This window comes from Fulvia fulva, chromosome 11 (assembly GCF_020509005.1).
Source record: "Fulvia fulva chromosome 11, complete sequence".
In the NCBI taxonomy this organism is placed as follows: domain Eukaryota; kingdom Fungi; phylum Ascomycota; class Dothideomycetes; order Mycosphaerellales; family Mycosphaerellaceae; genus Fulvia; species Fulvia fulva.
Window position 1 is genome coordinate 273,101 of NC_063022.1, and position 24,541 is coordinate 297,641.

The following is a 24,541-nucleotide window of genomic DNA, read 5'->3' on the forward strand; positions in this document are numbered from 1 at the left end:
ACTTCACAATGCCAGTCCGCAGGAAGGAAGGCCGTTCGCGTTTTGGGGCGAACAAACCCGGACAACTTAGCGATAGAATGCGAAAACCACAAGCAGTCAAGTCGAGTGACTTGCGATCGTCCGAGGCAACTTCACAGCAAGAGCGAATAGAGGCGACACGACTCGCCAACAAGATCGACGAGAAGCAAGGATTCGAGCGGTTCGAGGCAGGCAAGAAGCGCGTAGGATGGCTATGTAATATGCACAGTACAGCCATCGAGGACTCGAAAGTGCCTGGAGGACGAGCAGCTGTGGCCTTTTACTTCATTGGAGACGAGGGAGAATCCTTTAAAGCGAGTGTGGAATACCAGCCATACTTCTTGATTGCAGTCAAGAAGGGCAAAGAGCCAGAAGTGGAGGAATGGATACGAAGAGGCTACGAAGGTCTCGTAAGAAGCGTGGAACGAGTCGAGAAGGAGGATCTCAAGATGCCGAACCATTTGCTTGGCTATCGGCGAACGTTCCTCAAACTAGCATTCGCCAACGTCAATGACTTGTTGGCAGTGCGGAGAGACTTGTCGCCAATTGCAGAGAAGAATAAGTCAAAGACAACAGCCATGGACACATATGCGGAGGTCGCGAGCGCCAATGCTGGATTTGACTTGTTTGACGATCATGAAATGCTGGACAACCGACAAACGACCATTACAGATGCCAGCGACTTTATCGTCGACATACGGGAGTACGATGTGCCCTACCACGTACGAGTCGCCATCGACTTGGACATTCGGATAGGAAAGTGGTACTCGGTGGAAGCGAAGCATGGCAACATCAAGTTGACATGCCTTGAAGAACGCATGACGCGTGCAGATCCTGTTGTCATGGCATACGACATTGAGACAACAAAACTACCCTTGAAGTTCCCCGACGCTGCGATAGATCAGATCATGATGATTTCGTACATGATTGATGGGCAAGGTTTCCTTATCACGAATCGCGAGATCGTGTCCGAGGACATTCAGGACTTCGACTACACACCCAAACCAGAGTTCCAGGGGCCTTTCATGATCTTCAACGAGCCAAACGAGGAAGCCGTGATAGAACGATTCTTCAGCATGATCAAGGAGGCGAGACCGACTGTCATGGTGACATACAATGGAGACTTCTTCGATTGGCCTTTTGTGGAAGCACGAGCAAGCATACATGGCATTGATATGTACCAGGAGATTGGGTTCCGGAAAAATAGCGAAGACATCTACCAGTCGACACACTGCGCACACATGGACGCCTTTGCTTGGGTCAGTCGAGATTCTTATTTACCCCAAGGAAGTCGTGGCCTAAAAGCGGTAACCGTTGCGAAACTTGGCTACGATCCGGACGAGTTGGATCCAGAGTTGATGACACCATACGCTCAGGAACGACCTCAGACGCTGGCAGAGTACTCTGTGTCCGATGCTGTGGCGACCTACTACTTGTACATGAAGTACGTGCATCCCTTCATCTTCTCGCTGTGCACTATCATCCCTCTGGGACCGGATGATGTGCTACGAAAGGGTACTGGTACGCTATGTGAGATGTTGCTCATGGTGCAAGCATACCAGAAAGAGATCGTGCTTCCTAACAAGCACGTCCAAGCACGAGAGTCATTTTGGGAAGGGCACCTGCTGGACTCAGAGACCTACGTTGGTGGTCACGTAGAGTCGATCGAAGCTGGAGTTTTCAGAAGTGACATCCCCAACAACTTCGCCATCGACACTGGAGCCATTGATGAGCTTCTCCGAGATCTGGACGCAGCGTTGAAATTCTGTATCGAGGTCGAAGAGAAGAAGAAGCTGGAAGACGTCGACAATTATGATGAGGTGAAGGCACAGATTGCGGATCGGCTCATGCAGATCAAAGCACAGCCCAATCGAAGTGAGAAGCCGCTAATCTATCATCTGGACGTCGCCTCTATGTACCCGAACATCATGACGACGAATCGACTACAACCTGACAGCATGATTGACGAGTCAGTCTGCGCAGCGTGTGACTTCAACAGGCCTGGCAAGACTTGCGATCGCAGGATGCCCTGGTCGTGGCGAGGAGAGTTCTTGCCAGCGAAACGAGACGAGTACAACATGATCCGGCATGCTTTGGAAAATGAGAAATTCCCCGCAAAGTACCCGAATGGTCTAGCGAGGGCGTTCCAAGATCTGAGTCTCGACGAACAGACTGGTATGGTGCGGAAGCGATTGACAGACTACAGCAAGAAGATTTACCACAAGATTCACGACACGAAGACCATTGAGCGCGAGGCCATCATCTGTCAGCGCGAAAATCCCTTTTACGTCGACACTGTCAAGGATTTCCGTGATCGTCGTTACGACTTCAAGGGCAAGCAGAAGGTCTGGAAAGGCAAGACTTCCGATCTAGAAAAGGCTGGCGCGGCTTCAAACGAGATTGAGGAAGCGAAGAAGATGATTGTGCTTTTCGACTCTTTACAGCTGGCTCACAAGGTCATTCTGAACTCCTTCTACGGTTATGTCATGCGAAAAGGATCACGATGGTACTCCATGGAGATGGCTGGAGTGACTTGCTTGACAGGGGCTAAGATCATTCAGTTGGCTCGACAGCTGGTCGACCGTATTGGACGGCCCCTGGAACTCGACACGGACGGTATCTGGTGCATTCTGCCCGCGACCTTTCCCGAGAACTTCAACTTCAATCTCAACAACGGCAAGAAGATGACCATCTCGTATCCTTGTGTCATGCTGAACCACCTGGTCCATGGAAAGTTCACCAACCATCAATACCAGACTTTGACAGATCCGACTAACTTCAATTACGAAACCCACAGCGACAACACGATCTTCTTCGAGGTCGACGGACCTTACAGAGCTATGATTCTGCCTACTTCGAAAGAAGAAGACAAAAATTTGAAGAAGCGATATGCTGTCTTTAATCATGATGGATCGCTGGCAGAGCTCAAGGGTTTCGAAGTCAAGCGAAGAGGAGAGCTGAAGCTGATCAAGATCTTCCAGCAACAGATCTTCAAGTTCTTCTTGGAGGGCACGACACTTGCAGAGACGTACGGGTCGGTCGCCAAGGTCGCCAACAAGTGGCTGGATGTGCTACACAATCGTGGCAGTACACTCGCCGATGAAGAGCTGATCGATCTCATTTGCGAGAACAAGAGCATGACTAAAACGCTCGAAGAGTATGGTGCTCAGAAGTCAACTGCTATCACAACTGCAAAGCGTCTTGCAGAGTTCTTGGGCGAGCAGATGGTCAAAGATAAGGGTCTGAACTGCAAGTACATCATCTCATCGAGGCCAAAGAATGCTCCCGTGACGGAAAGGGCCATCCCAGTAGCACTTCTCAGCGCAGACGAGCCCGTCAAGCGTTTCTATCTGCGAAAGTGGTTGCGAGAAGATCCGGGAGATATGGACCCTCGCTCGATCATCGATTGGGACTACTACCTTGAGCGTCTCAGCTCCGTCATTCAGAAGTTGATCACTATCCCAGCCGCACTTCAGAAGGTCAGCAATCCGGTGCCTCGGGTTGCACACCCTGACTGGCTTGCACGGAGGATCAGGATGAAGGATGATCGCTTCCAGCAGTCGAAGCTCACAGACATCTTCCAGAAGCAGCCGCTAGCTGAGCGCGACCCTAACATCATGCCAAGAGCAGGTGGTGGTGATATGGAGGATTTTGGAGCAACACCCATGTCCAAGCTGAAGCCTGCCACTGCTGCCAAGATCGTGAGCTCGCAGAAGCGAAAGGCCATCGATGACAAGCCAGCTACTGTCAACCCTTACGATGCTCTGCCTGCGGTGATGCCTTCGATCACAGAAGACTACACAGGCTGGCTGAAGTACCAGAAGAAGAAGTGGAAGATCCAAAAGGCTGCTCGCGCCCGACGACGACAACTTTTTGGTGAGAAGCGACAGGACGCTGCAGATGCCATCGGGTCGTTCTTCAGGAATCAAGCCGAGCTTCTTTACACGACCGACTGGCAGATCCTACAACTTCGAGAGACAGAGACACCTGGTGAAGTCAGAGCGTTTGTGCTCATTGACAAGAAAGTCCACCAACTGATAGTGGTTGTGCCGCGACAGGTCTTCCTGAACCTAAAGGAAGACGACTTGCCCGATGTTTCTGTCGATGGTGTGAATGCAGAAAAGATCGTGAACCACACATTGCCAAATGGCCATCCTTCGAAACACTTGTTCAAGCTCACGATGAGCGAGCAGATCTATGTCAAAGAGCAAGAGAAGCTGTCGATGCTCTTCAACCATTCAAGTGTTGAGGGTGTATACGAGAAGCAGGTACCTCTCGATGTTCGAGCAATGCTGGATCTGGGCTGTGTCTGCACCTTCGATGAGAGCCAACGTGGTGTACTGGGCAAAGGTCTCGAGCAGGGGTTCGATTTGTCGGCCCTTCGGACTGTGGCTCCCAAGAAGCCATATATGAACACTTCACCCTTCAGCTTCCTTGCACTGTACCACATCAGTGCTGGTGACCGACAAATATACGCGCTCTTTTCTTCAACCAAGGCCGAAGCAAAGATAGTGGTGCTGAACAGAGCGCGGAGCGAGCAAGGCATGCCCAACATTGACCGCATATACGAAGATTTGCTAAATCGCAAGCTTGAGGAGACTGGAGGTCAACCGTGGCAAACTGTGATTGACTACCAGGATTCACTGCACTTCAAGTCAGTACAGGTCACTACGCAGCGACGAGCTTTGCAGGAGCTCAACGACGCTGTCAAGAAGATTCAGAAGGAAGAGTCGCAGCCAATCATGCTGGTACTGCAATCGCATGGAGCACAAATGCTGGTGCATGATCTGCCAATCTTGCAGACGGTCCCTACGCTCAAACTTCGTGCAGAAGAGTCAGACAAGCACCTGCCTCCTCTCGGATGGCAGTCTTTCGTGGCGAAGCGACTTGTCAGCCACTACTTGGACTTGGGCTCGTGGGTGACGTATCTGCTGGAATTCTCAAGGTACGGCAATGTTCCACTCTGCAACCTGGAAATGGATGATCCACGATTCTTAATCGACATCGCGTACGCCCGACGGTTGCAGAAGGAGAAAGTTGTTCTATGGTGGTCACAAGATGCACGGCCGGACCACGCTGGACACGAGAAGGATGACATTCTTGGGTCGATGGAAGTTGTGGACATGCCTGCCGTGAACAATCCAGGCACGTACTCATCAGTCTGCATCGACTTGAGCGTAAAGAACCTCGCGATCAACACTATACTCTCCGCCGCCGTGCTTAACGAAGCAGAAGGGTCAGATCCAATGGGCATATCTGGTGCGGGCGCGCAAGAAGATGCACTGGATGAAACTACGCAGACTATTCAGTCAGAGAATGCTTTCGCTGCTGCCGGCATCGGTGCCCTGCGGGAGATGGTCCGCGGTTGGTGGCAGGAAGCCTGCAATGGTGGCAGCTCCATGGCTGACACTCTTGTTCAACATCTTGTGCGGTGGGTCGAGAGTCCACGATCTCACCTGTACGACCGCAATTTGCATTACTACGTGCAGGTGATGTCCCGCAAAGCTTTCCAACAGCTCATGTCAGAGTTTCGGCGTGTCGGCTCACATGTCGTCTTTGCTAATGCTGGTCGCCTGCTGTTACAAACCTCGAAGGCGGAAGTTGGAAACGCGTTCGCGTATAGTCAGTACATCCTGAAGACGATCAGCACGAAGCCAGCCTTCCACTTCCTAGACCTTGCCATCACGGAGTATTGGGACTACCTTGCCTGGTACGACGAGTTCAATTATGGCGGCAAAGGCTGCACAGAAGTCGTCGAGGCAGAGAATCAGCAGCTCAAGATGATCATGCACTGGCAAATGGCAACATTCCTCCCCCCAATCCTCCAGCCAGAGTTCAACTCCTGGATCGTGGAATACATTGAGCTCATGCACCAACGCAAACGTCCCGATGGCTTGATCAATGGCACACCACGAGCCACGCAACTCCCAATTCACGCCTCCATCTTCAACTCCGAGAAAGAAGACCAAACCACACCCGGCAACGTCCTCTCCAAGGTCTTTGCTAAACCCCTCCAGAAGAAAATCCTGCAACTCCTCCGCCGCCAGCGAACGGAAGCCATGATCGAGGAACTCCTTCCCGACTGGACATTCCCAACCCTGCCAGGGTCACACTTGAACCTACAAAACCCGGTCCTCGAACTTGTGAAATCCATCATGCAAGTCCTATCACTCGACAAGACAATCACACTCGAAGCTCGTCTCCTCCGCAAAGAACTCCTCCACCTCTTCGACATACGCGAGTTCTCCTCTGACGGTTCATTCATAAACCCCAGCAGCAGCTTGTCCCTAAAACAAATCTCATGTCCCGACTGCTGCGTCCCGAAAGACATCGACCTCTGCCGCGACCAGGATCTCGTCCCTGCCGACAGCCAACAACCTACCCTCGTCGCCAAGTGCGATAATCCTGGCTGCGGTGCTGTCTTCCAGCCTCTCGATATTGAAGAGAGGTTGATTGGAGATGTGCAGAAGATGGCGGTGTTGTGGATGACGCAGGACTTGAAGTGTCGGAAGTGTGGAAAGATTAGGATCAATGAATTTATGGATCATTGTGGATGTGCTGGGGAGTGGGTCGGGACTGTGAAGAAGGAGGAGTTGGTGAAGCAGCTTAAAGTGCTGGAGGGTGTTGCGAGGTTTTATGGGTTGAGGATGCTGGAGGGCGTTGTGGAGGGGTTTAGGGAGAGTCTTTGAGAGATCGTGGAGGGGATGATGGAATGATGAGACCTTCACATGAGGCATTCTTTGATAAGGCGAGGTGTTCTGGAGTTTGCGTGGTGAGGTGAAGTTTGGATTTGGGATTTGGCAAGGCGTTCTGGTGTTTTCGGGTACCATGTCTACGGCGCTGTTTGGATTTCTGATGTGCAAAAGCGAAGACGATACATGGCATACGAAGCATGTGAGTCACAATAAAGAACGCCCATACTGAAACGTATTCTTCATCGCACATCTCTTGACAGTAGTTTGTCGCGAATGCGACCTCCTCGTTCAATCCCTTAGTGGAACAGATCGGCACGTTTTGATTGGCTACGTATTCGCACCGCCTTCTTCCTTCTGTAACACCACGCGTTCAAGGCGGCTGCCGGTAATTATGGTCAACAGAGTCATGCTCAATGAGCTCGTGGCATGTACGACTGATAAGTCAATGTCCAAGGATACAAGAAGTGGAGGTGATGCGCCGGCACGAGCGACCTTGAAGCAACACCACTCGCCTGCTACATAGCTTGGCACGATCAACAAACAGCAGAGTACACCTGGAAGGCTGCGATCCAAGATAATCGAAAAGAAGCCGAAGAGGCATTTTGACAAACGACAACGACATCACCATCATGGACTGGACCACCCTCCTCCCATCCTTGGCCACCATCTGGCACTGGTCCTACTACCCCGGCCTCGCCCTCCTCGCCCTCACCACCTTCATCACAACCCTCTTCCTCTACCTCCTGATTCTCCAAACCATCCGCCTCCGCCCCTCCAACATCCCGCCGAAAATCCCCTGGGTCGGCCTCAAGTCCCGCTGGCTCTTCCCCAAACTCCGCGCCTGCCTCTCCGAACTCTCCACCTCAAATGGCCACTTCGAAGAAGGCTACACCCACCACACCAAACACAACAGACCCTTCGTGATGCCCTGGATGAACTTTAACCTCGTGCTTCTGCCGCCCTCTTGTACCGGCTGGGTAGCGCGTCAGCCGGAGAGTTCTATCAGCGCTACGCGGGTTATGGACGTGATGCTGGGGCTCGATTGGATGGCTCATGGGCCGAGTAAGGAGAGTGTTAGGGACTTTGGGGTTGTTAGGAGAGATTTGACGAGGCAGGTCGTGAATGTGAGTCAGGAACTTGAGGAAGAGGTGGGGAGGTGTTGGGAGGACGAGATGAGGAAGCGTGGGGTCGCAGAGGAGGGAGATCGGGAGTGGAAGGAGGTGAAGATGCAAGTGCTGATCAAGAAGATTGCTTTCGATGCTGTGAATCGCATTTTCGTTGGAGTTCCGCTTTGTCGGGATGAAGGGTATCATAAAGCTGTTGATCGATGGCTTGCGGTGTTTGGGAGTACGACTCTCTTCATGAGGTTTTTTGTTCCGGTGGCGTTGCAGCCCTGGCTCATGCCGGTGGTGAGTGCGCCGAGTCAGATCTTGTATTGGATGGCGAAGAGATACGTCAAGCCAGGCATCGAGAGGAGACTGGAGATGTTGCAGGCGAAAGAAGGCAAGGAGAAGCCAAACGACATGATGCAGTGGATCATCGACGCTGCCACGCAAAAGGAAGACCCAAGAGAACTGGAACCCGCAAACATTGCCGGCAAGATGGTCCTCTTCAACGTCTTCGCAACATCAACCACCTCCATCATGTCCGGCCTAATCCTCTTCAACCTCCTCTCCTACAAAAACGCCCCATCCCTCCTCGCCGAGCTCTCCTCAGAAGCCCGCCAAATCATGCCCACCCTCTCCTCCGACGCCACAAAAATCCGCAACATGGTCAAACTCGACTCCGTCATCCGCGAGACGCTGCGCTGGGCCCCAATGGGCGGCCAGGGCCTCATCCGCGAAGTCGTCAAGCCGGGAGGCCTCGAGACGCCGGATGGCACGTACCTGCCGCAAGGCACGCAAGTCGCCACAATCATCACCCGGATGCAGCGCGATGTGGAGAAGAATGGGAATATTTTTGGCGAGCCGGCGGATGAGTATGATCCCTTGAGGCATTATCGAGCGGCGATTGCGGCGCAGGAGGGTGGGAGTTTGGAGGAGAAGCAGAGGATTGCGGTGCAGATTAATGAGGAGTTCTTACCGTTTGGGCTGGGGAAGCATGCTTGTCCTGGTAAGTCTGTCACATGTCGTGCTGGCTTGGTTCGTTGCGCTGACTGGTATAGGACGCTTCTACGCTGTGCATTTGATGAAGCTCATTCTCGGATATTTGCTGGCTAATTATGAGCTTGAACCTTTCCCCGAAAGACCAAAGTTTGTGGAGTTCGGTGAATCTGTTGTGCCGGATGAGAAGACTGCGGTGAAAGTAAGGCAGCGGACAACTGCGCCATGATGTTGTGCTGCAGCGCTTCTTCAGTACAACATCTCCATTTCATGGAATAATATTCGTGAGAGTCCTCTCAATCCGTAGCGTCACCACTCCCGATCTTTCCGAGACAGTGAGATCTGCTCGCTCACCGTTCCGGCCGTTCCCAAGTGCTTGATCAGAATATGTAGGCCGCTACATCATTAGTACACGACTGTATCGATGCCGACTATACTCAGCCCCTGCTTGATCAAGGACTGTATCCGGGAGCATCGCGTGATATGTCAGGCACCAATCATTGCCCCCATAGACACTCCGCATCACACACCTCTCATGATAGAAGTGTTCGCAAGGAATATGTACGATCGTCTGTGTTTGATCTGCTTCAAAATCGCTGAGACACATCGGACATGCTCCCTTCAGCATTGGGGTGAGTCGGTCGCGGTCTCCGACGTGCCCTTGATGGGGTTTGCGCTGTGATGGGCCAATCTGCTCTGCATCTGGAAGAGAAGAAGACGAGGTCGATACGAGTAAGCCCGTAGTAGGATCGACGATGGTATCTGGCGAGACCCACCCATGCTGAACGTCAGATTGGGAGGCTTGTACTCGGGAGGGTCTTCATGATCGGTTTCGTTGGCAGTCTTGTTCCCTTGAGTCAGTAGACTGAGCGCTCGTAGGCGTCGGATCGCTGCTTCTTCCTGGATTGCCGTTAGGTTGCGAGTCCGGCTCTGCTTGGCTCTCAGTATTGCTGTTGATATCTGAGGTGGACGCATCGTAAAGCAGCCAAGGCGTGCCGATGCCCCTGAGATCCCGCACGATGCCGTCCTCTTGGTTGTCCATTTCGTCGATTTTCGTATTGTGCTGCGTTGCTCGCCGATATGTTGCGTTAGATGGATTGCGACTCGTACATAAGTATATGTACCTTTTTCGTCCTATGTCTGGTTTGACTCAGAATCAGGCTGGAAACACCAGAGCGCTCCTGACCACCCACGAGGTTGCTCACAGCTCGGTACTGGAGCCAGCGCGCGCTGGGCTCTCAAATGCGATCAGTTTCTTCGATAGATATCATTCGGTTGGCTCCAAGACTCTGGCTGTTTCCTGCGAAGCTGACTTACTTGGATAAAGCTGGTAATCGACTATCTGATAATGTCAGCTGAGGACATGATGTCCCAACCCATAAAAAGTCCATTTCTTTGCGTCCAGTTTGGCATACTCTTGATTTCTTCCAACACTATCTTCGCAAGCACATCACGCCACAAATCACGCTTTAGCCCACAGATCAGCTCAACATGGCGACAACACCATTTATGGCATATCATACCTACCATGTCGCGCCGGACCTTGAGTCTCTTCGGCCAGGTAATCTAGTTGTTGTCCGCTATGAGTCACAATACCATCTTAGACAACCAGTGGTCCTGGTCGTCGTCGAGACTGGCAGTGCACAAAGCGGCGAAGGACCACTGCGGCGTACGAAGCTCATCAAGTGGAGGCATATGTACAGCGACAGGGAAGTACATGCCTTACAACAGACTCTGGACGCATTAGACCTTAACGACCACGATCCACATGCAGTCGTTAACACCTTCCAGTGAGCGGTGAATGGAGTGGTCAATCAAGGTATTACGAGCGCACCGATGTACGCCGTCTCGCTAGAAAGCTGGATGAGGCATCCTGGGTCTCTGCACTTCCAACCAAGCGTAGGTGCGATACGAAATGCTCTGATCGGTGGGTCGCCTTGGCGTGGTGGTAGACCCTATCGAGGAGCTTCCTGTTGCGATGGGTTGATGAATAATCATCATTACTTCTGGGAGAGATGGCCGAACTTTTGCGCTGACTTCCCGGATACCTCACGTTATTTGGTCGACTTGCTGCTTTCCAGAGGCTCAATGTATTGTCCAGACTGTCACGGGCTGCATTATACACGCGCGCTTATCTGTAAGGCCTTCCAGATCTGGAACAACACCAGCTCATTCGCCCGGGGGTCAACGCAGCTCGTTGACCACAGGGACCCAGCGCTGACCCGGTTTCGTGATGAGCTTGGCTATACCAGCAATGGTCGCAGGCTGCACCGCTTGACTACGAAGAGCTTTGATGAATGTCTTCAGGTACAGTCCGCCCTATAGGCACGACCAGAAGCACCGGTGCGTCCATTGAATCCAGTTCCGAGCGTCCGAGTTACGATCGGTGTGCGAGACACGCTCACGGTGGTGCCTGCCACGGAGGTAACTGCGGTCGATATCAAAAGATGGATAGATTCGTCAGATCCACTGCAACGGAGGCCCTTTGAATGGTTCGTGCAAGCGCAGGAGCAGCGAGTCGTCGACGATGTGTGTGCGATATGCCTCGATGATTTCGTCGCAAAGCAAAAGATCGTTTCGCTGCCTTGCGCGCACTTTTACCACGAAGAATGCTTTCTGGATTGTATTGCGGTGAACAGCGAGTCGTGCCCGCCCTGTCGCGCTGCGTTGTCACGGGATATCATATTTCGAGCCGGGTTCGATTGGAGCCGAATGCTGCGTACTCGAGTGCCCCGGAAAGTGCTATGAGGGCCCTCAATCTCCATATCATGTTTGAAAAGTGGTGTCCTCTTCTGCACATGCAGAGGCGAACGCTCTGTGAGAAGGTCCGGCTGTCCTTTGAAGTGTAGAAGCACTAGATTAGCATAGCAAAACAGATGCTCGATGAGCCACGTCAGCACCGCATGGATAGACATGTCTGCAACGTGGCACGCATATTGTAGCAACAAGATCTGGTTCCGCGAATTAAAGTTTGGTACCTGACAGGGGCTCTCCCCCCACGCTGTGATGTCATCAGATCTCGGCTTGGTTGCTAGGGCCGAATGCAAATAGCAACGGCCAGAACTGCGGAGGCTGGCACTCCGCTGCAGCTAGACATGGTCTTCAGCCACCTCGAGCCTCCATGATTTCAGCGACAGAGCATTGTGTGCAGCCAGCAAGGGGAACCTCCTACCATTTCGCGAGCTAAGCTACTCCTCCTCCCTCTCCTCTACACACGAGTACCTCCACCGCAAGACACTCGTTGACCAAATAGGAATCTTGCATTCCTCTGCAGCTTCGACCCGACCCAAACCTCCAATCTACCGACCCCGAGCCTTCCCATTCCAGACAATCTCCCAAGTCGCTCGTTCGAGAACATCACTACTACTACGCCCGACAGCTTGGTTTGACAGAGCATACAATAGCATTGTTCGCGACGGCTTCTTACGACTGAGCATTCCACAACCCTCCCGACTCCCGGCCTCTGGGCCGCTGGAGCATTCCTCAACACCCACTCTCGACCAGACAGCCGGTAGACCGTCTCTACCATGCCGAATGTACGCTTTGCCGTCGGTATCCAAAGGCTGATACCCTTTCTCGGATATCATCATGTTCTCATGATATTGATTGCTTTGGCAATTGTATTACTCTGTAAGAGATGTCCACATCGCGATCTGACGACTCGTCACTGACATTCTCCCAGCACTACTCCTCGCAGGATGTTCGTCGTCTTCACCCACGATACCGGACATCTTCCTCATATCCTTCTACTACGAACAATACACACCGACCTACGACCCAACACAAGTCAACCCAGGCGTCGCAGCAGCACTCGGCAACATCGTCGGGCGAGCAGATCTTGAGGTCCGAGTAGGATACTTCGGCCTCTGCGTACAACCCGACGGAGGAAGTTACCTCTGCTCGAACAACGCGACACTTCTCGCCGAACAGATCAGCATCGATCAAGATCCACTGAACTTGATCTGGGTCGCCAACACCTTCAAGAACAGTGTGGTGTTCCCATACCTCATGTGAGCAGTTCCCCGACTCATACTTCCATCCGAACCTCAACTGACACATTACACAGCATCGTCGCCATAGTCCTCGCCTTCGTAACCTTCCTCCTCCTCGCCACCTTCCCCGGCTGGCACGAAGAACACGACGCCCGCACCGGCTCCGACATCGACATCAAGCCCTTCCCCTCCCGACCCGTCTCACAAGTCGCCCTCGCCCTGATCTTCATCGCCTCCATCTTCGTCCTCGTCAGCGTGCTATGGCAACACACCGCCTCCGTCGCAGCAGCGCAAATAGCGCAAGATTTCGGAAACGGGAATGTCAAGAGTGGTGTCGGCACCAGCGCGATGGTATTGGGTTGGTTTGGGTTCAGTTTACTCATCATTGTGACGGTGGGACTGTTGGTTATGATTTTGAGTATACACCTGTTGGACAAGTTGACGGATGAGTGATGAGGTGCACAGAGAGATGTTTGGATAATGACGGAGCAAGAATGAGAGAACGAGGATACGTCTGAACGACACAACACACGCATCGCCACTCCAAGTGCTCGGCCGTCAACGAGACGAGTCACCGCACAGCACGGCGGACGAGCGACGAGGCATCGGCGAAAGATCGCCACAGACATGGATATGGACATGAACATCGAAACACTGGATAGAGGCTTGAGAGATACCAGAGCTGCTGAAGCAGTAGCTCCCCTGTCTGGCATTCGTTAGCGGCATCATGAAGGGAGTTTTTGGCGTTTGGGGAAGAAGAAAGCTTCTTGTATACTTCGGGCTTATGGGCAACGACAGCATGATGGATGCTTGGGAAGAAAGAATGTATGTAAAGCGGTTTGATGATGAGAATGAAAGATGCTGCTGCTGCTGATGGCAGGACTTATGACGCTTGAAGACTGTTCCCTTTCGTATTGTGATCGGTGAATGTTGTTGATGGTGGGTAAAGGCTTGGAGACTGTTCGGAGCAGGGCTCGCCTTCTGTCTTGCTAGAAGACCTCGCGAACCGCTCAGACATGCTCTGGTTCACGGACCTGAATCATATTTACCACTAGCTCCCATGACGTGTCATCTGTACTTCCTTTCACCCTTGCACCAGCGCTCTCCGATGGTCCAAGAACCGCAAGCGAAGGACACTACTGGTCAGTGTACCAGCTGTCGTGTCGCTCGTTCGAGTGCCCAGTCCTTCGCTTCTCTAAAGTCGTCTTCCTCACCCTGTCAGATCTCCTCTTGAATACCTGCGAGCATCAGCTAGTCCCATGCCACTTTCGCTCAGGTAGGAAAGGCCCTTTCCCCACGCTTTTGAGGAGCGCAGAGAGAGAGAGAGAGAGACTACTCAGCTCAGGTGAAGCTGGCTGTACCGTATTCTCTCTTTCTGATCATCTCCAAATTGCTGATGCTCCTGAGCCCTTCGTCCTCCTCGCTGGCATCTTTTGTGGACCGAACGGGCTGGAACATCTTCTTAGGAATAATACTGATCTTCAGGCCATCATGTCTTGATTTCGGGGGACGGTCCAGCTTGAAGTAGTCGTCACACTCTAATACGATTCTCCAGAAGTGGGGCCGACAAGCTGCATGCTTGAGACGTCGATGTGCCTTTAAGCCGCGCGTCCCTGGTGTGAGGCCGGCATGCAGTATGCTCAGTTTACGCTCATCACCATGATCACTCGTCTCCTGTCTCCAGTCTTGCCGGCCTGGTTCAGCGCCCTGAGATACTTGGTCGATCAGTGTCTATCGCCAACAGCGTTGATCACCCTCCTCTGTTCTCAGCACCTCTGTCGTCTCCTCGGCCCATCTCCTTACTCCATCGCAGGGTGTATTTGTAGCATCGTTGTTCCCTTCTCTTGGCCGTGTTGTCCCGTCGCATCTGCAACGTCCACCGCATACTGCTCCTCTTCACGTAGTACTCTGAGCTTCATCACTGAGCACCATATCCATCCGTATCCATTGCCGCCAGCAGATCCCGTCCTCTCCTCCCTCACCACTGTGTCATCCTGCCTTTGTCCCCGTATCCCGCGTACCCGAATCCCAGCTCTTCAATGTCAAACCGCCCTTGCTCATCAATGCCGCTCATCAGGTCGCCTGGGCTTCGAGTCATCAGCGACCTTTACCATTGTCCTTATCACCGGTGTGGTGTGGACTCTTCCAGCTTGTCGCACTCATAGTGAAGCCGAAAGTCCTCTGCCGTTTGCGGCATCTTGCCATCACGACCGAGCAAGGAGCTACCCAGTGCCTTCTCCTGTGAGAGGTGTTCGCAGTCGTATCAGGTGGCGGAGGCTGAAGTGCAGCAAGTGAGGAGCCAAAGTCATCGTCGCTTAACATCGCACTGGCCTGTCTTTCGAGTTGTCAGCATTGCTCGAAGATCGTCTCGGTGCCGTGTGCTGGCAGGCGTACCGAAGCATACTGCCTTGCGCATGTTCCGAGTCAGTCGGCGTGAAGGGCATCACATCGCCGGGGCAGCAGTCACGAATGAAAACACGGAAGAAAGACGATTTTGGTGTGCCGCTTTGGGCATCTGTTCAATTTTCTGCGCTTACTTGTACAAGAAACAGGACCATCCTTTTCAATCTCGATCCAAGCAAACTTTTCTCTCTCTCATCTTACACTCTCCTGCAGCTCTGTCGCTGCCTGTTCTTCGCCTTGCTGAGAAGTTCTATGCTACTCTTTCGCCAACTTCACTCCTTAGATGTACCACATCGAGGTGTTGATGCTGCCCTGGTTGGGCATGGCCATGAGCTTCTCGAAGTCCTGTGGGACGCCAGAAGATGAGCCGGTCTTGCCGGCAGACTGGCCCTGAGAGCCGGAGACCTGCTGAGTGGTGCCAGATGGGACGCCGTCGCTGGAGCCGCTCCACTTGGGGTCATGTGGGACAGCACGGTTGGAAGCCAGGTGGGCGTAGTAGATAGCCGGGTGCTGCGAGATTGGGGTGCTGGCACGGGCATACTGGTACGACTGCTCGTACAGCATGGTAATGAGCTGGTCATTGGACATGTTGGGCTCGTTAAGGAGAACGTGGTAGTGGACCGGACGAGCGGTACCCTTGATAGCGGCGTGCGACTGCAAGTAGAAGTCGTTCTCGAATGGCGTGGTCACACCGGTCTCGACGAGAGTGCCTGGGTGGGCGTTGCCGTTGCGGTCACCCTTCTCTGGGAAGAAGCGGACATGGTGACGCTTACCGCCAACCAGGACGATAAACTTGGTGTTCTTCGCCGACTGGTCTGCAGCGATTAGCATGTTCTTCATGTCAGTGACCTCCTGGTTGAGGACGTGGGCGTACTGGCCCTCGGAAACGCCGTCACGAAGGTAGACAATCACCTGAGGAACTTTGCCACCACCGACATTCTGAACCCAGTGCTGGACCATAGGCTTGAGATCCTTGTTGATGGTCTCGGTAGCGATCATCTCGACGCGGTAGCCGTTGGTTTGGCAAAGAGCAGCGTAGCGAGTGCCGAGCTTGTCGATGGAGACGGTCATGGCAGCCATGGAGGGAGTCTGAGCACCTGGGGCGGCGTGCGAGACATCAGCGCCAATGACCATGGTGGGGACGGTAAAGTGGCCATTCGCGGTCTTCTGACCAACAGCCTTGCAGGTAGCGCCGCCGAGCTTGGCGTTGACCTTCATCAGCACGTTGCTGATGTACTGCGGCTGGCACTTCTGCGCATGGGCATACTGGACGCACTGAGAGACGACACCGTAACGGCATTCGCAGGAGCGCTTGATGCGGCCGTAGGTCTGCGAGTCCTTGTCTGGAAGGATGAAGACCAGGATCTGCGGGCGAGAATTGCTCTGGTTGCCGGCGGCGTTCCAGGCTGCGGTGACCCAGGCGCCAACATCGTCACTGGAGGCAAGTGACATGGCCGGGTTCTTGTTCTCGACGCGACCGCCGTGAGCCTGGTAGCTGTTGATGAACGCCTTGATAAAGTTCTCGACCGCGGTCTTGTCTGGCTTGCCACCACGACGGCCAGGAACGACGCAAACGGCCCATGACTTGAGAGGAGCCGTGTTTGGCTGCAAGAACTTCTTGCCCTTGAGATCCCAGCGACCGGAAGTGCCTGGCTTGGCATCGCCGACACCGAACTTGACGGTTGGCGCGGAGAGAAGGCGGGCATCGACAACAGTCTTCTTGTTCTCGATCTTCATTCCATACTTCTCGAGGATGGGATCATTGGCCCAATCCAGCATCTCGAGACCGTGCTCAATGTGAGTGTAGCGCTCTGGTGGCGCGGTGACGGCAAACTTGATCATGTTCGAAGTCTGGCGCTCGTCCATCTTGAAGTTGTAGCGCTGATTCTCCTTGATCTGAAGGACCTCCATAGGCAGCACGATGTTCTTGCCCTTGGTGGCCTTGACAAGTGGTAGACCTGGGAACTGAAGACGAATGTTGTACTTCTTGGCGAAGAACTCGTACAACGTCATCTCGACTTCGTTGCCTGAGGGATCAGTGACCTGGACCTTGTGTGTCTTGGCGTCCGCGAAGATGAAACGCTCGATGCAGTAGTCGTCGATGGTGTCCTTGCCACGATGCTTGGCGACAACGTGGACCTTGCGAAGGCGCTTGAGCTCTTGGCCAGCGCGGCCACGCTCACCACCACGCTGCAAAGTGGTGACCAGATCACCATCGTTACGGGCGCCACAGACGAGAACAGCAGCCTTGTGGAGTGGCTGAGATGTCCAGAAGGTGCCGTTCGCCACATCGAGGTTGACGGAGAGACGGCCAGGGTGGACGATGCGAAGTGAGGCGAAGACACCCTTGAAAGCTTCAACACCGCCGCCAAGGTCGAAGCGCTTCTGGCCCTTGGCAAAGAAGGAGCGCTTGATGGCCGTGTACTTTCGAGATGGTGACTCGCGCAGAAGGTGGTCGGCGAAGGCGATGGTCTCCAAGCAGGAGTTGTCGAAGGCAGCCTTGCCCTGGAGATGGGCCATCAAGGTCTGGAAGGCGACCTCGTTGGTAAGGCGGATTGAGACACGGACGGTATCCTCCTTCTTCGGATTCTTGCGCTCGTTCTCGACGTTCATGTCAATAGTCAGACGAACCTCACGGTCGATCTTCTTGGCGGTCCATGCGAGCTTGTTGCCATCGAAGATGCAAGCATCGCCGACAGCGGCTTGGACTTGCTTGGAGTTCCAGACCTTGCGGATGAGCCCACGCTTCTCAACGCCGCTGCCGATCATGACGTCGTACTGATAGACCTTGATGTTAGGGAACTGAGAGACATGGTAGGTGTTGAGACCGATCTTGATAGCTTGGCCCATCTTCGAGGCGGCCTGGCGAGAAGGCATGGAGGATGAGACGTCGTTCGAGCGCACGGTGGCCCAGCCAGCCATGCTCAAGTCGAAGTTCTTGGGGTCGATAATGGGCTTGGCCGTAGATGGGTTACGCATGGGCGGACCAGATGGGTCGGTATTGCCATCGTAGCCGCCGGCATTGGAACGCGAGGTGCGGTCGGTACGTGAGGTACCTGCACGAGAGACCTCGGAACGGGCAGACTTGGAGGGTGCACCGCCGGAGGTGCGTGATGTCGAAGTGCTGGAGCCGCTGCTAGACGGGGCAGCAGCACGACGCTCCTTTTGAACTCGGTCCTTTTGTGCGCCGGCCATTGTAGCTGATCGGCGAAGAGGTGGTGATGTGGTGGAGGTGGGTGTCTGTGAGGTTCAATGTCAGTCGATGCTCTGGCGGGTCAGATACGAAGGCGGAAGTGCTGGTGGTGGTGTGATACCGCTGTGTGTGATGGATGAGTGGTGATGGAAGGTGATGGTGATGCTTGTTGGTGGTGGTGGAGGTGAAGGTGGAAGGTGGATGTGTGATGTGTGGATGAGGAAGAAGGAGGGAGGAAGGAAGGCTTAAGTAGGCAGCTGTGAAGCTCTGACCCACCCGCGAAGCAGTGATGGCAGGAGCGAGCTCGTGCAATTGCGGCGGAAGAGCTCAAAGTGATGGTGATGATGATGAGGAGGGTCCAGGTGCATGTGCGTGTGAAGAAAGGTGCAAGTGCCGCCGTTTGGTGGTATGTGATGATGGCGGAAGGTGCTGGCGGAAAGTGCAGGAGGGATATGGCGGTCAGTACGTACCTTGTGAGCAGCCTGCGGCTGATACTGATGCTTGAGGGAGGTTGTGTGACTGTGTGGTAGTTGTCAGAGCGTGTTGTGGTGAGTGGAGGTGGTTGTAGTGTGTGGGAGTGGAATATGGAGGAAGAAGTTGTTTTGGAAGCAGAGCTCGCTTAAGTAGCCAGCCCTCGCGACCGTTGAGGTGAGATGTGGACAGCTTGCGACCCTCAGGCAGCTTTGCATGTGGATAGGGAAGGTGCGCGTACCTTGCTCGTGCTATCGCCGTCGTCTTGCTTGTGATGGGTGGTGCTGTAGTTGCGTGGTGAGCTGGGAGGGAAGGAAGGAAGGAGGAAATCTTCGTGCTCGGGCAGGTGCGTGTTTCGGGCTTGGCTTACGAGGAGGAGGCGCCGGCAGTTCTGTCTCTGCTATACCATCCCATCAGCACTCCGCGCAGCACAGTCAATGGACACTGAGCATAGGAGGCACAAGCGTCGTGTAATAGTAGACCGTAGCATTAAGGCACCGCAGGGCTGGGGTGTGGCTCATCGTACCTCAGAATCGTTTCCAGATCTTGAACCTGTCCCAGAACGTTCTCCGGTTCTCCTTCACGTCAATGGGGAGTTTGCAACCGGGGCACAACTGCCCGTTGGCCCCCTGCGATCGCCAGATCCAGTAGTCGGCTCTGCAGCAGTGTTGAAAGACTATCTTGTCTTTCCGGTGGAAAGACCACATTCTTGGTGTGTGTGTGTTACGACTGACGCGAAGCAGAGCGCCATCCATATCATAACTTGCACTAAGGCAGGCTGTCCGTGATTCTGCCGAGCCCAGCATCACTGCCCGGCACGATCAGAGCCCACCGCGAGTAACGAAGAGCGACGAAAGAGCCACCTTCATACACCTAGCCCAGCACGCACCATAGCAGCAAGCGCCGAGTCGAACGATGAACGACAGCAGCGACGATACCGAGGGCGCGACAACCGACAGTCCATGCTCCCTGTCCATCAAGAGCAAGGCAATGCTTTAAGCAGATGACACGACCCACCGAGGCTGGGAGCTGCACGGCGCGTCCATGGGAAGAGGTGGACAACGAGCTGCCACGAATAGGATGCATGAGTTTGCTGGATACCACAGTAGGTGGCAAATTGTCGTCCCAAGACATGACAAACAATTCGCGGTTCCTTGATATCTTGGCTGAGGACGCTCTCACAGCTTTGTGGAGCATCAGGCTCAGAGAGCTCGCGCTCGTCCGACGGATCGCAGAGACCAGCAAGGACGCACTGCCAGGCTCAATCGCAGCGAGGTCAAGTATCGGACAGAGATAACACGAGGTACTGGAAGTGTGCCGCTGCGATCATCCCCTCGAACGAGACACCGCGGTGGCAAGCTCCATTGACCGGAACTCCATCGAAGCACGACTGAGGATAGTGTCGAGGGCTTTGCGGACGATCTAGTGTGATCATCCACAATTCGGCGCCGACAGCGACCTACAGCTGATGGCAACTATCGGAGCAGCAAGAGACGGAAGCACAAGTATAATGCCAGGACATCCGACCCATGCCGTAGCCAGCTCTGGTATGCTTCGAGGTCGGGCGGCCAACCTGTCAATATCATAGTCCCGTGCTCGGGCCCAGGAGTCGATATGCTAGTCCAGCTGGAAACCCGGTGGCTGACGAGCAGATGCTGGTTGTTTGAGTCTTGCATTGGGTCTTGAGTGGCCACCAACGATTCCGGGAAAGGAATCAAAGGGGTAAGCCTGCTTCCAAGGGCCGCGTGCACAATCTTATCCAACCCAGTCAACGGCATCCTTCAATCCCAGGACCTTGGATCAATCGAAGAACATCCTCCTCCAAAAATACTTCGCAGAGGGTGAGGTTCATGCGACAGCAGGCTCAGTAGATCACCAGATTGCCCAAAGCTCCATGTCCAGGATGGGCGACATCATTGCTCTGCCGACAGGGCCGTGCTACGATGACTGGCATGCCGACAAGCATGATCGACGCTCCATCTTTAGGCAACTTCTGATCCGATGCAGAGGCAAGACAGCCACCACAGAATGCGGTCGTCGACCATATATCCGGACTGACTCTCTCCAATATTCTCCAGAATTGACGATACCAGGAAGTCTGGCGTCACGAAGCAGGCTCTCGTCTGGGACAGAATGAATTACGACATTGGTCTTGCCAGATGCGGACAAGGACTTTGATGGAAAGGCCTGTCTTGAGTACCATGTCGGATTCCACAACGATATGCTATGTTGCGGTATCATAGGTGAGAAGCTTTCTGTTCGTGGCACGGCGAAAATGTCACGGTATGTCCGACCAACACAGCGACGACCACATCCACAATAGCCTTGGGAAGAAGAGCCCAAGAGTCAAAGTCCCGGGGACCGTGAGGCCCAAAGGTCGAGATATTGTCATCGGCGACCGCCTGATTCCGGCGCGAAGCTCGACCCTTGCCTGACATGGTCCTGCTGTGTGCGAACTCCAGTCTGCAGGATGCCCGGTGGTGTCTCGTTGTCGACTGACCGCCATCAGTACCCTTTCCTGGCTGGGACTGAGAATATTATGCAGCCCTTGCCGACTATAGCTGTCGAGCAGAGTCTCCAGAGCCTTTGGGCGGTTCTTGACGATCGGGCTGCCCATGATTCCATCTCTTGCTACCGCGGCTCTTGCGCATAACGTACAGCAACCTTCGGCTGTACTGTAGCCCTCATGCTTGCTCAAGCGGCTCTGTCTTTCGAAAGGAGTCATGCTCGCGTTGTCCTCTGGCACGACGGAAGCTGGAGAGCATTTATGCGCTCGCTGGCGATAATGGCCGCGGGAGCCATGTCTCGGCTTGTCGAAAATCTTGCGACGAGCGCATATCCCTTGGTCTCATAGAGCTAACCCCTTGCCCATCGCAGCCTACGCCGCCGTTCTTGCAGTGCGCATATCATCTCTTCGGCGTTGTTCATCGCGTTCGGCTCGATGTCGCTGCTGCTGTCGTTCTCGGACGTCGGATCGTGGTTGTGCTTTGCTCGCCTGTGTCCTCAGCCTGCTCGATCGGCCTTCGTCGCACAGCCTTCGAACCATCGAGAGCGTGTCGTGGGCATCGTTGGCAGGATCTCCTGTCGATGCGTCGCAGAAGACGGTATCGCTGAGGTCGAGAGAGAGTGGAGGTGGAGACAGGCTTCATGACAAGCTCCATCCTAGCGTACCATTTTTGGCTTCGTGTCGGGATGTCGCAGAAGGCTGTCCCACACAGCATTCTTCCTTCCTCGACGACAGCCGACATCTCTCTTGTCTCTGTCGCTGCATCGTCTCGTGGAGCTCGCTTGATTGCGATGAACGATGTGCTGAAGGGCCAATGTCTAGGACGCAGCACTGCCATGTCCTCGAACATCAAGCTTGGCGGCTTGACGACTTTGACAGCAGACGACGTCGCAACACGATGAGGCAGCAGACGATGAGCCTCTGCGATACACTATAAACAGTACAGACTACTCAGCAGACAGTATATACCCTCCCGAGACGATTGCGAGGGGCCTACAGGTAGAAAAACGAAAACTGAACTCCAGCTTCCTGTCCCGGTACTTCCCACGCCGCATTCATTGCACAAGAACACCGCGACAATCAGAAAATACTCGCACGAACACCATATAAAAACCCACACTGAATTCCTCCTCTACCGCTTCCACAACTCCGACAGCACCACAACCACATCAAATCCTCCAAATCAACCACCAACACCACAGCACCAACACTCCACCAATATCAACCGCCCGCTTCTAGCATCACCATGGTAAGTCGCGCATTTCCGCGCAAGCCGACCACTTCAAGCTGACCCACTCTACAGTCTTCCGCCCAAACCCGCGCCAAGAGCTTCCTCCTCCTCGCCTGCGAGGCCTACCGCGACGGCGACGACGACCAGTCCAACCAGCAGGTCTATAGCCTCGCTGCGGGCATGTTCGGCGCCGCCGCGTGGGCGCAGTACGCAGGCGGGGTGGGTGTCGCCGTCGCTTCCTCGGATGATGCAGTGAAGGAGGCACTGTGTGGGCAGGGAAAGAAGTATTTGATGGACGCGTGGAGGGCGTTGATGGAGGTGAGTTATGACCCAGAACTACCGCGCCGAGCACCGGCGATATGGGATGGATGCTAATTTGTGTTATTGTAGGGCGGCCATAAAAATGACGCCGACAAGATCTTCGAGCTGGGGATGAGGCTCTACGGGAGCGCGCAGTGGAAGATGGAGGAGGATGAGGATGAGGATGAGGATGAGGATGAGGATGAGGGAGAGGGAGGAGAAGAGGGAAGTAGGAGCGCGTCGTGCTGGCACTGCTACTGGACTGTGGAGAGTGCGGTGCGGCTGATGATGTCTTTCGACCATCAAGGCTGCGATGATGAGATCGTAGCATGGCGCGCGGCCGGGGTTCTTTTGGCCTGTATATACTCTATCGTACAGCCTCCGCGAGCAGTACTTCTACACTGGCTTCCGTAAGCTCACACCACACCATAGTACCGGTGCTAGATTCGTTGCACAGTCAAAGGTGAAGAGGCTGATGAGCCACAGTATCACCAGGACTGGTATGGGTGCGAGCAGGATCTCTGTTCTGCTGAGGAAGGGTAGTGCTAATAACACGGTTAGTCAAATGTGGATGGACAGGACAGTAGTTGAAGGTATTCACCATTGTAGCCCAGGAATGTAATCACGAAGTAGTAGCTCAATGCCAAGAGGTACATCGTGTTCCCGAATAGGTTTGAGACCCAGTAATCCTGCGCGATGAGCGGCATGAGGATGAACTGTAGCACGTAGAGGAAGACCCAGACGGGTAGGAATGCTCGTATCGCAACCTGAGAGCGTATCAGCAAAAGAGCCCGGAAACCCTACGTTGGTGCTCAGGTCAAACCTCACATCGAAGCAATACCCAAATTCCAGCCCTTCTTCTCCTCCAACAGGCGGTCCGAACAGTCCCTGCCTCCGCTTGCCCAGCACTCTGCCTACCAAGAAGAACATCGCCGTGGCTATTAGCAATGACACGGCCAGAAAGTGCCCGAGCACGAAGACGAGGGCCACTCGTATCGTTCTGCTGAAGCCATCTGCGTACGCCAATCCCCATGCTAGTCCAGTCAAAAGTAGGAAGAGGGACATTAGATATGAGAAAGCTGGATCTGCTCGGTGGTATGTGTTCTTCGTTTGTTTCTGTGCATCGTGTCAATATCCTGGAGTAAAGTGGCTTCGAAGTGGTAAGACATACATGGTAGTAGATGTTCCTGAAGACTTTCTTCGGAGCAATGATCAAATGCGTCATTTCCCATACTGCCTATTGAGCTTCAGCCTTGGTATCCATGAACATGTGGTACAGAGTGGCGTACTGTTTCAAAGTCCATAGATGTGAACTTGAAGAGCCTCCGGAAGAACGGCGGGATCCGCATACTGTGTGCTCTCCGTTGTGATGAAGACATGGTGCAATCGTGGTCGAATGGTGTGGCCAAGGAAAGTGTTCTTTGTCCTGACGAGGACGAGAGTGTATGTAAGCTTGCCTGGGCAGATCGATCTCGGTCCTGCTCTGGTGGCTATGCTCTGCCACTCTCACTCCAGTAGGCTGCGCTCCACGTGTCCTCGGTTCGTAGGGAATTACCAGGGACAACAGCTGACCACAGCACGTGAAGAATCATTCACTCCTTTTCAAGTGGATGTGAACCTGCAGGATCGA

General features: G+C 53.9%; 7 protein-coding genes across 7 annotated transcripts; 5 read left to right on the forward strand and 2 right to left on the reverse strand.

Annotated features, from left to right (window-relative positions):
- Positions 1-8: 8 nt before the first annotated feature.
- On the forward strand, positions 9-6,707 carry CLAFUR5_12615 (DNA polymerase epsilon catalytic subunit A; the record flags this gene model as incomplete). The annotated part of the gene is made up of 1 exon (XM_047911763.1): positions 9-6,707. The coding sequence occupies one exon, from the start codon at positions 9-11 to the stop codon at positions 6,705-6,707; it is 6,699 nt and encodes a 2,232-aa protein (XP_047768139.1).
- A 635-nt stretch (positions 6,708-7,342) lies between these two features.
- CLAFUR5_12616 (Cytochrome P450 monooxygenase lnaC) lies at positions 7,343-9,044 on the forward strand (the record flags this gene model as incomplete). Its single annotated transcript, XM_047911764.1, has 2 exons — positions 7,343-8,825; positions 8,878-9,044. The coding sequence occupies 2 exons, from the start codon at positions 7,343-7,345 to the stop codon at positions 9,042-9,044; spliced, it is 1,650 nt and encodes a 549-aa protein (XP_047767653.1).
- Positions 9,045-10,163: 1,119 nt separating this feature from the next.
- Positions 10,164-10,609, forward strand: CLAFUR5_20094 (uncharacterized protein; the record flags this gene model as incomplete). The annotated part of the gene is made up of 2 exons (XM_059462936.1): positions 10,164-10,282; positions 10,339-10,609. 2 exons carry the CDS (start codon positions 10,164-10,166, stop codon positions 10,607-10,609), a joined length of 390 nt encoding a protein of 129 aa, XP_059319144.1.
- Positions 10,610-12,342: 1,733 nt separating this feature from the next.
- CLAFUR5_12617 (uncharacterized protein) lies at positions 12,343-13,260 on the forward strand (the record flags this gene model as incomplete). The annotated part of the gene is made up of 3 exons (XM_047911765.1): positions 12,343-12,445; positions 12,498-12,825; positions 12,882-13,260. The coding sequence occupies 3 exons, from the start codon at positions 12,343-12,345 to the stop codon at positions 13,258-13,260; spliced, it is 810 nt and encodes a 269-aa protein (XP_047767654.1).
- A 2,229-nt stretch (positions 13,261-15,489) lies between these two features.
- On the reverse strand, positions 15,490-18,405 carry CLAFUR5_12618 (uncharacterized protein; the record flags this gene model as incomplete). The annotated part of the gene is made up of 1 exon (XM_047911766.1): positions 15,490-18,405. One exon carries the CDS (start codon positions 18,403-18,405, stop codon positions 15,490-15,492), a length of 2,916 nt encoding a protein of 971 aa, XP_047767658.1.
- A 4,221-nt stretch (positions 18,406-22,626) lies between these two features.
- Positions 22,627-23,228, forward strand: CLAFUR5_12619 (uncharacterized protein; the record flags this gene model as incomplete). Its single annotated transcript, XM_047911767.1, has 4 exons — positions 22,627-22,629; positions 22,684-22,929; positions 23,002-23,140; positions 23,182-23,228. The coding sequence occupies 4 exons, from the start codon at positions 22,627-22,629 to the stop codon at positions 23,226-23,228; spliced, it is 435 nt and encodes a 144-aa protein (XP_047767673.1).
- A 79-nt stretch (positions 23,229-23,307) lies between these two features.
- On the reverse strand, positions 23,308-24,290 carry CLAFUR5_12620 (uncharacterized protein; the record flags this gene model as incomplete). Its single annotated transcript, XM_047911768.1, has 5 exons — positions 23,308-23,456; positions 23,513-23,678; positions 23,716-24,027; positions 24,083-24,148; positions 24,201-24,290. 5 exons carry the CDS (start codon positions 24,288-24,290, stop codon positions 23,308-23,310), a joined length of 783 nt encoding a protein of 260 aa, XP_047768263.1.
- Between the last annotated feature and the right edge of the window lie 251 nt (positions 24,291-24,541).